The sequence below is a fragment of the Pocillopora verrucosa genome, chromosome 10 (assembly GCF_036669915.1).
Source record: "Pocillopora verrucosa isolate sample1 chromosome 10, ASM3666991v2, whole genome shotgun sequence".
Classification (NCBI taxonomy): Eukaryota; Metazoa; Cnidaria; class Anthozoa; order Scleractinia; family Pocilloporidae; genus Pocillopora; species Pocillopora verrucosa.
In genome coordinates, this window is record NC_089321.1 from 19,322,874 (window position 1) to 19,334,113 (window position 11,240).

Sequence of the window (11,240 nt, forward strand, 5' to 3'; positions counted from 1 at the left end):
CTCATTCCTAAATAAAGTCGCCTTTCAAGTTGTCTGCAAATGCCTATGGTGTTTACATAATAAACAAAATAATACTTGGCTGCTTGTTGATATGGGATTACTATTGTCATAGAGAGCGCATTGAACGAGGGATATATCGAGTTGATAACTTGAAGAGAAATTGCATTGGTACAATATAACTCACGGTGTGAATTCATCTTTATCGATTCAGTTATGGCAGAATGTAACATTTCCTGCTCTGAAGAGAAAAGGGATTTTGCGGATTGCGAGTATTTCGCACTAAAAGAGAAAGAGCTGCATTAAATTACAAACTGAATCAATTAATAGTCATGCAGAAACATGTAAACAAATAATAACCATAGAAGAATAAAACAAAGAAAAAAACAAGCACAATAACTAAAAAGAACACCAATTTTGATCGCGAAACTGGGAATTAGACGAGGTTAGATCTTCTAAACTCGTGAATATGTAACCTTCATTTTTTTATCGAAATTTTTGTAAAGCAAAGTATTATTCTTAATATTTTCTTTTCTTTATATTTTCAGGCATGTAGAATTAACAAATGACATCGTTTGGAGAACAGAGGGATTTAGAGGACGACAGTTTAACAGGTACAAACCAATTTTCATTCTGCAACTGATTATAGCTGTAGAGCTCATGTTATTTACAATGAAAGATCATAATCTTAATTTCCCTGCGACTGACAACAATATTCGAATGGAATATTTTATTTACTAGAACTTATGAATTTGTTAAAGAACCTTTTTCCAGAGGTTTTCGATAGCTTTGAGGGAAATTTTATACATGCACTTTGTAGAAGAACAGAGATCTTACACTCGCTACCACGGGTCGATAAACGTGTTTTGTTACGCAATAGGCTCGCGGTGCGTTGATAGAATTCGTGACAGTTACGTAGACCTTCGGAGGTGTTTTGGGCTTGAATAAGTTTTGCGAATTCTCTCGGCCCCACGCGCGATGAAATGAAGGAATAAGAGAAAGAGTCTTTTATTGCATAACATTTTATCTGTGTTTATCCATGCCTACCGGGTACAATTGGGTTGTTTATTGCAACTCACGCATTTTGATAAGGGACAGCCTTGAATAACGATTCCTAAGAAAAGACTAAAAAACAAACAAGCAAACAAACAAACGAATGAAAAACACAAACATGACACAACCCGCTAAACTTGACTGGAGCTGTCACGCAACCACAATAGCGTGACGGAGGGAACTTTCAGATTCTCGTTCATCCTCTATGATTAAGTATACAACGTTTCCTCTAGGTTACTTTCATTTGAGTCTCCTCTTTTTTATTTTTAACGATGTAGCGCAATGCAATCGATTCAATTTTATTTCTAGCTATGGCAGAAAGCAACCTCCCAACAACGGGAGAAGAACTGGGAGTGAAAAATGAGTTTCCAGCTACAGGTAAGAAAGGGCAACAAGGAAAGACTTCTTTATGGTAATTTTATACTGTTTGTTGATGAAGTATACCTTAATTCTGATGTACAATTTTTTATTACTTCGACTTGATGGTTTTAGGAATCCACTAATTAAATACGCCAGCATTAGAACGCTAGTTGTAATTGCACATAGTTGTGATCACTGACAAAGTTGAAATATCTTCTCAGTAATTTCAGGGACAGAGAAAAGTCAAGTTACGTCAAGTGACGCTGAACTGAATGTAGACGATGACATTTTAAGAGGTGAGAAAAGATTTTTTGAAAGAAGTCCCCATGAAGTTTTTCACTTTTACATCAAAATTTGCGTATGTTCTATGAATAAGTTTTTGATACAGCAAAGATTGTTTCTTCAAATTTCAGATTTTGTCACCAGTAAAATAAAAAACAAAGGAAAAAAAACAAGTTGCCCTAAATTAAAGAAGAATGGGCCAAAATTGGCCTACTAGGCTTTGTAAAACTCGGTTTTTCTGGGTTTTAGAAGTGCTTACTTGTAAATCAACACACAACGTTTTGGAGATTAACGGTGTATCTACAGTTTGCACCTAAAATGGAGGATATTTGCGTGTAAAAGTATTATCCTTTTGCACTTGAAAATATTGTAAATTTGATCATTTTTAGTGTGAAAGTCATATTCGGCAAGAGAGAGCTGTTGGTATCCGTGGACGAATACCAATTTTCGAAGTTTTGAAAAATTTTACAAACGGATAACTTTTTGAGGCCGCCAAAAGGAAAGCATTTACGCTAACACATTTTTGTCCCTTATTGTTCAGTACATGTTTGACAGAAATTATACGCAATTTGAGAATTCTAAGGAGAAGAGGAAGCATTTTGTCTCGGCCGTATCGCCTGTTTTGGTCCTCTAAATATTTCACGCCCCTTTAGACAGTTATGTCAACACCAGGCCCACTCTGTAAACCACTAGCCAACAAAATGTGGAGCCGCTGACTTTCACAACAGGCAAAATGGTACTTCGCGGGAAAGTGATACTTTCCCAATCAAATTTCTCCAGTTAGCCTCTTCGAATATGTTCTCAATAGACAATTACATGTATGAGAAAAACCAAGCGATAAAGAGAAAAAGACAAAAAAACCTTTTTCCAGCGCACTTTTCTGAACGATGGTAAAACCACGAACTCTTGTCACTCTCAGACTCTCAACGCGATGTTCCTTTTTTCGTTATCAGAACATTCACAAGTTTTGACCTTTTTCGGTCCTGGCTTTGCTTTACTCTATGCAATAACTTATGTGGTTTTACATTCTAACGTGAAATTTTGAAAAACGTAGCCCATGTGTAAAAGGGTCATTGGAAAGTCTCTCGACCTAAATGTAAACCGATCAGACTTGATGTGGTTATAGCCAAGCTACAGCTAAAACTCCAAATAGCTTGCATATTTTAAAGAAAACAAAATACACAGATAAACTCTCCTGAAGGGCGATTGTAAACAAAGTTGAGTTAAGATAGGATCTTCCGGTGAAACTTGTGATATTTTGGAAAACGTAAGCCAGGTGTAAAAGGAGTTTGGAAAGCCTCTCGACCTAAATGTAAATTGATAAACTTGTGGTAATAGCCAAGCTACAGCCCAGACTCCCAACAGCTTGCACACAAACAAAATGCACAGATATTAAACTTTTCTGGTTGTTTTTTCTCATAGCTCTAAGCTCCTTTAACTTAAAAGTTCGTTTGGATATATAGAGTTGGCACCATCCGTCAAGGGTCGTATCACTCATTACTAAATCATTAATACTAAAACGTTGTGTTTTTAGAAATAGCGAAAGCTTGTCTCGAGGAAGGTAACAAAGAATACAGACAAGGAGAAGCTAATAACGCGATAAACTCGTACACGGAAGGACTTCGAGTGAACTGCAAAGATAAACGACTGAACGCCAAGCTTTACAGCAACAGGGCAACAGCTCATTTCCGTTTGGGTAACAATTTCATATGTAAACATAAATCTGTCGCGCAGCGTTACAAGATAGCGGAATACACAATCTGAATCAAGAAAAGAAAAAATTGAGCAAATGTAGAAAAGTAGCATACAAACATAACTCGCCCTGTAGCGGATGAAAATTAAGCAAAGAAATGATCCTCGTTACATTTTAAGCAATTGTAATTTTTTAAGGCTTCTTTGTTGCAATTCCATATGATGACCACTTTTTTAAGCCTTATTTCCTGAATCTCATAGCAAACTATGTGGAATGTCTCGATGATGCAACAGTTGTCGTTCAGTTGGAACCCACTTTAATCAAAGCTATTAAGAAAGGTGGGTTTTTCAGACACGAGCCATCAACATTCTATTCTCTGATTTCGTCAAAAGAGGATTGTGTGGTTTGTGGCAGGTTACTGCTCCCCAGGTGTCAATTGTATCTGGTGTGCCAATGTCTGTAATGTGGGTAAAAAGCATAAGAGAATGTCAATAAGCTCTCAAATACCGCCGCCTGTTTAGTTCACGTTGTAAAGCGCCGGAGGTCGAGGGTTCAAGCCCTAGACCGGACCATCTCTCTTAGTCTTAAATATCTGAGGACAATGTGCTGCCGCCTAAGCTGTGTCATCTGCAAATGGTTTAATATTCTAGTCCCGGATAAGAACGGAAAACCGTAAGCCTCGTTTTTTGCATCTTCTCTGTAACTCAAAGGAGGCACCTGAAAAATTCCCTTTCAAAAATTATAAACTGCTCAATGCAGTCTGCCCGAAAATTTCCTCGAAAAGTGCTGAAAAGCGCATAATAGCACATTTAAATGAAGAATGTGCGAGATAAATTTATCGTTATCATCATCAATTGAAGCTTAATTGGTAGCCGCTTTCCATTAGCTCCTTATTGTTTATTTTCAGTTCTTCTACAAGTTCAATTTCCTTCATTATCAAAATTTTTGTTCCTAGCTAAATGGGAAATTAAGTCCATTTTATCAATACGTTTATACTTTAACAGTGATGAATACCTCGTACCAACAATTATTCTCTCCTTTTCAGGAGCCAGAGCTTGTGTCGAACTTGGCTTGTATAAAGAAGCAAGGAGCTGGTTGCATATGGGATTGGCCGTATCCTTTAACGAATGTCTCAAAGGTCATACGAGATGCAATACGAGTAATATTTCAAGGGAAATCAATACGTTCCGGAGAGATTCTTCAACACATAATGGAAGCAATGTTATCTTATACTGCACTGAGCAGTTTAAAGAAGCTAGAATATTCTTAAAGAGTATTTTAGACTATTCCACGAAACTTTACTTAAGAGAAGAGGCCATATTAATTAATTCCCAGAGTTTGAGCTGAATACCCCTCACTTTTCGTCTTCAGACCAGCATCACCATGACGACCGAACCCAAACCAATAAATACGCTTCAGGGCTAGACAAAACTCTCCAATAACTTGAAATCAAATCCCTAACAAAACCCACGTTCGAATTATCATTCCAGTTTTAAGGTTCTATCTAATACTCTTACTGTTTTTTAAAAATACACATTTCCATTGCATTTTCGTAAATCTGCTGATTTATCGACCCTTGACACGTTTTAAGATTGAAAATGACGACCAACGTTTGCTTCAATTACTAGGGAAAACTAATGCTAAACTAATAGTCATAGCAAACAGTTCTTCCAATCTCGGAAACGCTTATCAAGGACGAGAACAGTTCAAAACAGCCATCCAGTACCATCGACGTCATCTAAAAATTGCTAAAGAAGTGGTAGACAAGGCCGGAGAGGGAATCAGTTATTGCGATCTCGGCAACTATTATCAAGGTCTAGGACAGTTCAAAACAGCCATCCAGTACCATCAACGTCATCTAGAAATTGCTAAAGAAGTGGGAGACAAGGCCGGAGAAGGAAGAGGTTATGGCAACCTCGGCAACAATTATCAAGGTCTAGGACAGTTCAAAACAGCCATCCAATACCATCAACGTCATCTAGAAATTGCTAAAGAAGTGGGACACAAGGCCGGAGAGGGAATCAGTTATGGCAACCTCGGCAACGCTTATCAAGGTCTAGGACAGTTCAAAACAGCCATCCAGTACCATCAACGTCATCTAGAAATTGCTAAAGAAGTGGGACACAAGACCGGAGAGGGAAGCAGTTATGGCAACCTCGGCAACGCTTATGACGGTCTAGGACAGTTCAAAACAGCCATCCAATACCATCAACGTCATCTAGAAATTGCTAAAGAAGTGGGAGACAAGGCCGGAGAGGGAATCAGTTATGGCAACCTCGGCAACGCTTATCAAGGTCTAGGACAGTTCAAAACAGCCATCCAGTACCATCAACGTCATCTAGAAATTGCTAAAGAAGTGGGAGACAAGGCCGGAGAGGGAAGCAGTTATGGCAACCTCGGCAACGCTTATGACGGTCTAGGACAGTTCAAAACAGCCATCCAGTACCATCAACGTCATCTAGAAATTGCTAAAGAAGTGGGAGACAAGGCCGGAGAGGGAAGAAGTTATGGCAACCTCGGCAACGCTTATGACGGTCTAGCACAGTTCAAAACAGCCATCCAGTACCATCAACGTCATGTAGAAATTGTTAAAGAAGTGGGAGACAAGGCCGGAGAGGGAAGAAGTTATGGCAACCTCGGCAACGCTTATGTCGGTCTAGGACAGTTCAAAACAGCCATCCAGTACCATCAACGTCATCTAGAAATTGCTAAAGAAGTGGGAGACAAGGCCGGAGAGGGAATCAGTTATGGCAACCTCGGCAACGATTATCAAGGTCTAGGACAGTTCAAAACAGCCATCCAGTACCATCAACGTCATCTAGAAATTGCTAAAGAAGTGGGAGACAAGGCCGGAGAGGGAAGAAGTTATGGCAACCTCGGCTACGCTTATGGCGGTCTAGAACAGTTCAAAACAGCCATCCAGTACCATCAACGTGATCTAGAAATTGCTAAAGAAGTGGGAGACAAGGCCGGAGAGGGAAGAAGTTATGGCAACCTCGGCAACGCTTATGTCGGTCTAGGACAGTTCAAAACAGCCATCCAGTACCATCAACGTCATCTAGAAATTGCTAAAGAAGTGGGACACAAGGCCGGAGAGGGAATCAGTTATGGCAACCTCGGCAACGATTATCAAGGTCTAGGACAGTTCAAAACAGCCATCCAGTACCATCAACGTCATCTAGAAATTGCTAAAGAAGTGGGAGACAAGGCCAGAGAGGGAAGAAGTTATGGCAACCTCGGCAACGCTTATGACGGTCTAGGACAGTTCAAAACAGCCATCCAGTACCATCAACGTCATCTAGAAATTGCTAAAGAAGTGGGAGACAAGGCCGGAGAGGGAAGAAGTTATGGCAACCTCGGCTACGCTTATGGCGGTCTAGGACAGTTCAAAACAGCCATCCAGTACCATCAACGTGATCTAGAAATTGCTAAAGAAGTGGGAGACAAGGCCGGAGAGGGAAGAAGTTATGGCAACCTCGGCTACGCTTATGGCGGTCTAGGACAGTTCAAAAAAGCCATCCAGTACCATCAACGTGATCTAGAAATTGCTAAAGAAGTGGGAGACAAGGCCAGAGAGGGAATCAGTTATGGCAACCTCGGCAACGATTATCAAGGTCTAGGACAGTTCAAAACAGCCATCCAGTACCATCAACGTCATCTAGAAATTGCTAAAGAAGTGGGAGACAAGGCCGGAGAGGGAAGAAGTTATGGCAACCTCGGCAACGATTATCAAATTCTAGGACAGTTCAAAACAGCCATCCAGTACCATCAACGTCATCTAGAAATTGCTAAAGGAGTGGGAGACAAGGCCGGAGAGGTAAGCAGTTATGGAAACCTCGGCAACGATTATCAAGGTCTAGGACAGTTCAAAACAGCCATCCAGTACCATCAACGTCATCTAGAAATTACTAAAGAAGTGGGAGACAAGGCTGGAGAGGAAAGAAGTTATGGCAATCTCGGCAACGATTATCAAGGTCTAGGACAGTTCAAAACAGCTATCCAGTACCATCAACGTCGTCTAGAAATTGCTAAAGAAGTGGGAGACAAGGCCGGAGAGGGAATCAGTTATGGCAACCTCGGCAACGATTATCAAGGTCTAGGACAGTTCAAAACAGCCATCCAGTACCATCAACGTCATCTAGAAATTGCTGAAGAAGTGGGAGACAAGGCCGGAGAGGGAAGAAGTTATGGCAACCTCGGCAACGCTTATGACGGTCTAGGACAGTTCAAAACAGCCATCCAGTACCATCAACGTCATCTAGAAATTGCTAAAGAAGTGGGAGACAAGGCCAGAGAGGGAGGAAGTTATGGCAACCTCGGCATCGGTTATGTCGGTCTAGGACAGTTCAAAACAGCCATCCAGTACCATCAACGTCATCTAGAAATTGCTAAAGAAGTGGGAGACAAGGCCGGAGAGGGAAGAAGTTATGGCAACCTCGGCAACGCTTATGTCGGTCTAGGACAGTTCAAAAAAGCCATCCAGTACTATCAACGTCATCTAGAAATTGCTAAAGAAGTGGGAGACAAGGCAGGAGAGGGAAGTGGTTATGGCAACCTCGGCATCGCTTATCATGGTCTAGGACAGTTTAAAACAGCCATCCAGTGCCATCAACGTCATCTAGAAATTGCTAAAGAAGTGGGAGACAAGGCCGGAGAGGGAAGAAGTTATGGCAACCTCGGCAACGATTATCAAGGTCTAGGACAGTTCAAAACAGCCATCCAGTACCATCAACGTCGTCTAGAAATTGCTAAAGAAGTGGGAGACAAGGCCGGAGAGGGAAGAAGTTATGGCAACCTCGGCAACGCTTATGACGGTCTAGGACAGTTCAAAACAGCCATCCAGTACCATCAACGTCATCTAGAAATTGCTAAAGAAGTGGGAGACAAGGCTGGAGAGGGAAAAAGTTATGGCAGCCTCGGCAACGCTTATGAACGTTTACGACAGTTCGAAACAGCAACTGAGTACCACCAACGTCATCTAGAAATTGCTAAAGAAGTGGGAGACAAGGCTGAAGAGGGAAAAAGTTATTGCCTTCTCGGTAGGATTCATCAAGGTCAAAGAGAGTTGAAAACAGCTATTGAGTGTTTTCAACGTCACCTAGAAATATCCAAAGAAGTGGGAGATAAGACTGGAGAGGCGTGCTCACTCTGTTCCCTTGGAATCAGTTTTGAGTGCCAAGGAAATCTTATGATGGCCTTTGACTGTTATTACTCGAGTGTAGAATTGTATGATGATATCAGGGCCAGTCTTCAACTCAACGATCAGTGGAAGATTTGTTATCGTAATCAGCACCAAGGAGCATACAAAGGTTTGTGGCGTATAAATCTCAATCGAAGTCAAGTTGTGAAGGCTCTTCTTGCCTCAGAGAAAGGACGTGCCCAAGCTCTGAGAGATCTCATGGTCACAAAATATCAGCCTGGAGATTCTTTAACGCCCAGCGCATCCCGCACTTCTCTGAGGTGGGTTCCATTGAGCACAGTTTTCATAGCTATTAATGGACCATACGTTAACTTCTGGGTTTGCCTTAGTGAAAATAATATCCAGATGAGAAGAGTACACGTAAACAAATACAAGTATGGGGATGAATTGGAATTTTTCATCCAGCTGCTGAACAAAACTGTTCTTAAGGAGATCAGTAAAAGAGATACTGTTACCATCGAAAATCCTCCGCTTGACTCGCCTCGGACAGACGAGGAAGTGGCCAATGACGTGATCCGAGTTGATGTGAGGCACTCCCAATCAAGTGCTTTAAAGAAGCTGCATGACATCATCGTTACTCCTATTGCTGACCTCATCGAAGGCAACGACGAGATCACAATCGTTCCTGATGGGCCATTTTGCCTTGTACCTTATGCAGCGTTGCAGGACTCCAACTCGTCTTATCTAAGTGATTCTTTCAGAATTCGTGTGCTTCCCTCTCTGACGACCTTGCAACTAATTCATGATTGTCCAGCTGACTTTCATATGAAGACTGGTGCATTGCTTGTCGGCGACCCATGTTTCAAAGACATCATCTATGAGGGAAGACGTTTGATGCAACTTCCAGAAGGAAGAAAAGAAGTGGAGATGATCGGACGTATCCTCAATGTCTCCCCTCTCATTGGAGAAATGGCCACAAAAGATGCAGTGTTAAAACGAATATCATCAGTGGCCTTAGTTCACATAGCAGCGCACGGTAAAATGGAAACTGGAGAAGTTATTCTGGCACCAAACACCGCAAGAGATAACCCTCAGCCGTTAGAGAAAGACTATCTACTGACGATGAAAGATGTCATAGAAGCTGGGTTGCGAGCACGTCTGGTGGTACTTAGCTGCTGTCACACTGCTCGTGGGGAGGTCATGGCCGAGGGTGTGGTCGGCATGGCGCGTGCACTTTTGGGTGCCGGTGCCAGATCTGTTGTGGTAACCTTGTGGGCGATTGGCGACGAGGGAACCCTGGAGTTTATGAGTTTCTTTTACGATGCACTTTCCAAAGGCAAGAAGGCAAGTGAAGCTCTCAATCAGGCCATGAAGTGTACGAGGGAAATTGAAAAGTTCAAAGAGGTGATTTACTGGGCACCATTTGTACTCATTGGTGACGACGTCAACCTGGATTTCAGTGAGATTTAGAGGCTGCAGTAAGTAATAATTCTGTTGATAAATTCTATTCAATACAAAGTTTCATTAAATCATAACCTTTGCTCATATGTAAGCAGTGATACGTGCGTGTTATTTTCCTTTCAGTTGGGTTACGAATTTATTTTTCTCTTCGCACACTGAGATGCAGGACAATCAAGTGGACACGTTTACGATAATGACATTCTTTTTTGGAAACACGATAGGAGTAAAATAGCAAATTTCTTTTAAAATAATCCTGTTGTGCAATGTATCGTTTCATGTGCTAAGAAATATTTCATGGCAACTCAACTATCCTCCCTAAACTTAGATTCTTTTATTTTTCAGTTAAGGCAGTGAGCATTGGAATCCCGGGGAGTTTTCGGATACCTACAAATGCTGATATTTGGACCAGAAACCAGTAAGCTACCGATGAAAGCTTTGTCAAGAGTCTTCTTTTGAAAGCAGGAAGGAGCAAAAGACGGCCAAAGTCACGTTTAACAAGAGAACAGTTTTCCATTGATTCAGAAAGTTGCCTGTTTGCTTGTCTGAACTGCTTTTACGAGCTTAATCTTTGATATCCTTCTCAAACTACTGTTTGTTTGTTTGTTTGTTTTTTTTTTCATATGGTGTCTTAAAATTATCATGACTAGCTATGTGAGAAGCTATTCTTGATCTAAGTATTTTCTACTGAGAGGATTTGGGCGTTACATTTACGTCGAAGTTGAAACGTCTTGAAAACGTTTTCCAGAGTTTTTTTTAACAGAGTTTAGTCTCATGAGTGATATAAAGCTATTACATGCGTGTGTAGAGAATTTCCATAGGAACTGGAGAATAATAAGTTGTCCGATTGCTCGATTATCATAGTCTATGTCAGATAAAAAATGGTGATGAACTTTTCGAAGATTTATACTCAGTCATTGGTACTTAAATTTAGTTTCTTCCGATCAGAATTCGGTTTATCTGGACTTAAAATGACAGATTTTGGCCGTAATGGCAGGGATTTAGTCTTGATATTAGTTAATTTTCCGAGATTTCTCCTTTAATTTTCAATGCGATAAATTGTGTTATTTTTTACAAGCAGAACGATGCATTTTAAGTAAATTGTTTAAACTAATCGCCCAAAGGCAAAACGAGAAGTTTAATTTTATAATTTTAGTTATGGCTTACAAAGAATTGATGGAAGCTCAGAGCGAGCTGGAAAATTGGAGCCAAATGATTTTATTTAGTTTCTCCGATTAGATTGTTTACTTATTATCT

At 40.8% G+C, this 11,240-nt stretch overlaps 1 protein-coding gene across 1 annotated transcript; it reads left to right on the plus strand.

Moving 5' to 3' along the window:
* Positions 1-1,361: 1,361 nt before the first annotated feature.
* Positions 1,362-10,714, plus strand: LOC131787126 (tetratricopeptide repeat protein 28-like). The gene is made up of 10 exons (XM_066172943.1): positions 1,362-1,428; positions 1,632-1,706; positions 3,227-3,388; positions 3,646-3,723; positions 4,431-4,544; positions 5,014-5,199; positions 6,688-6,918; positions 7,048-7,202; positions 8,211-10,003; positions 10,329-10,714. The coding sequence occupies exons 1-9, from the start codon at positions 1,362-1,364 to the stop codon at positions 9,993-9,995; spliced, it is 2,853 nt and encodes a 950-aa protein (XP_066029040.1). The 3' UTR covers positions 9,996-10,003; positions 10,329-10,714.
* The last annotated feature ends 526 nt before the right edge of the window (positions 10,715-11,240 follow it).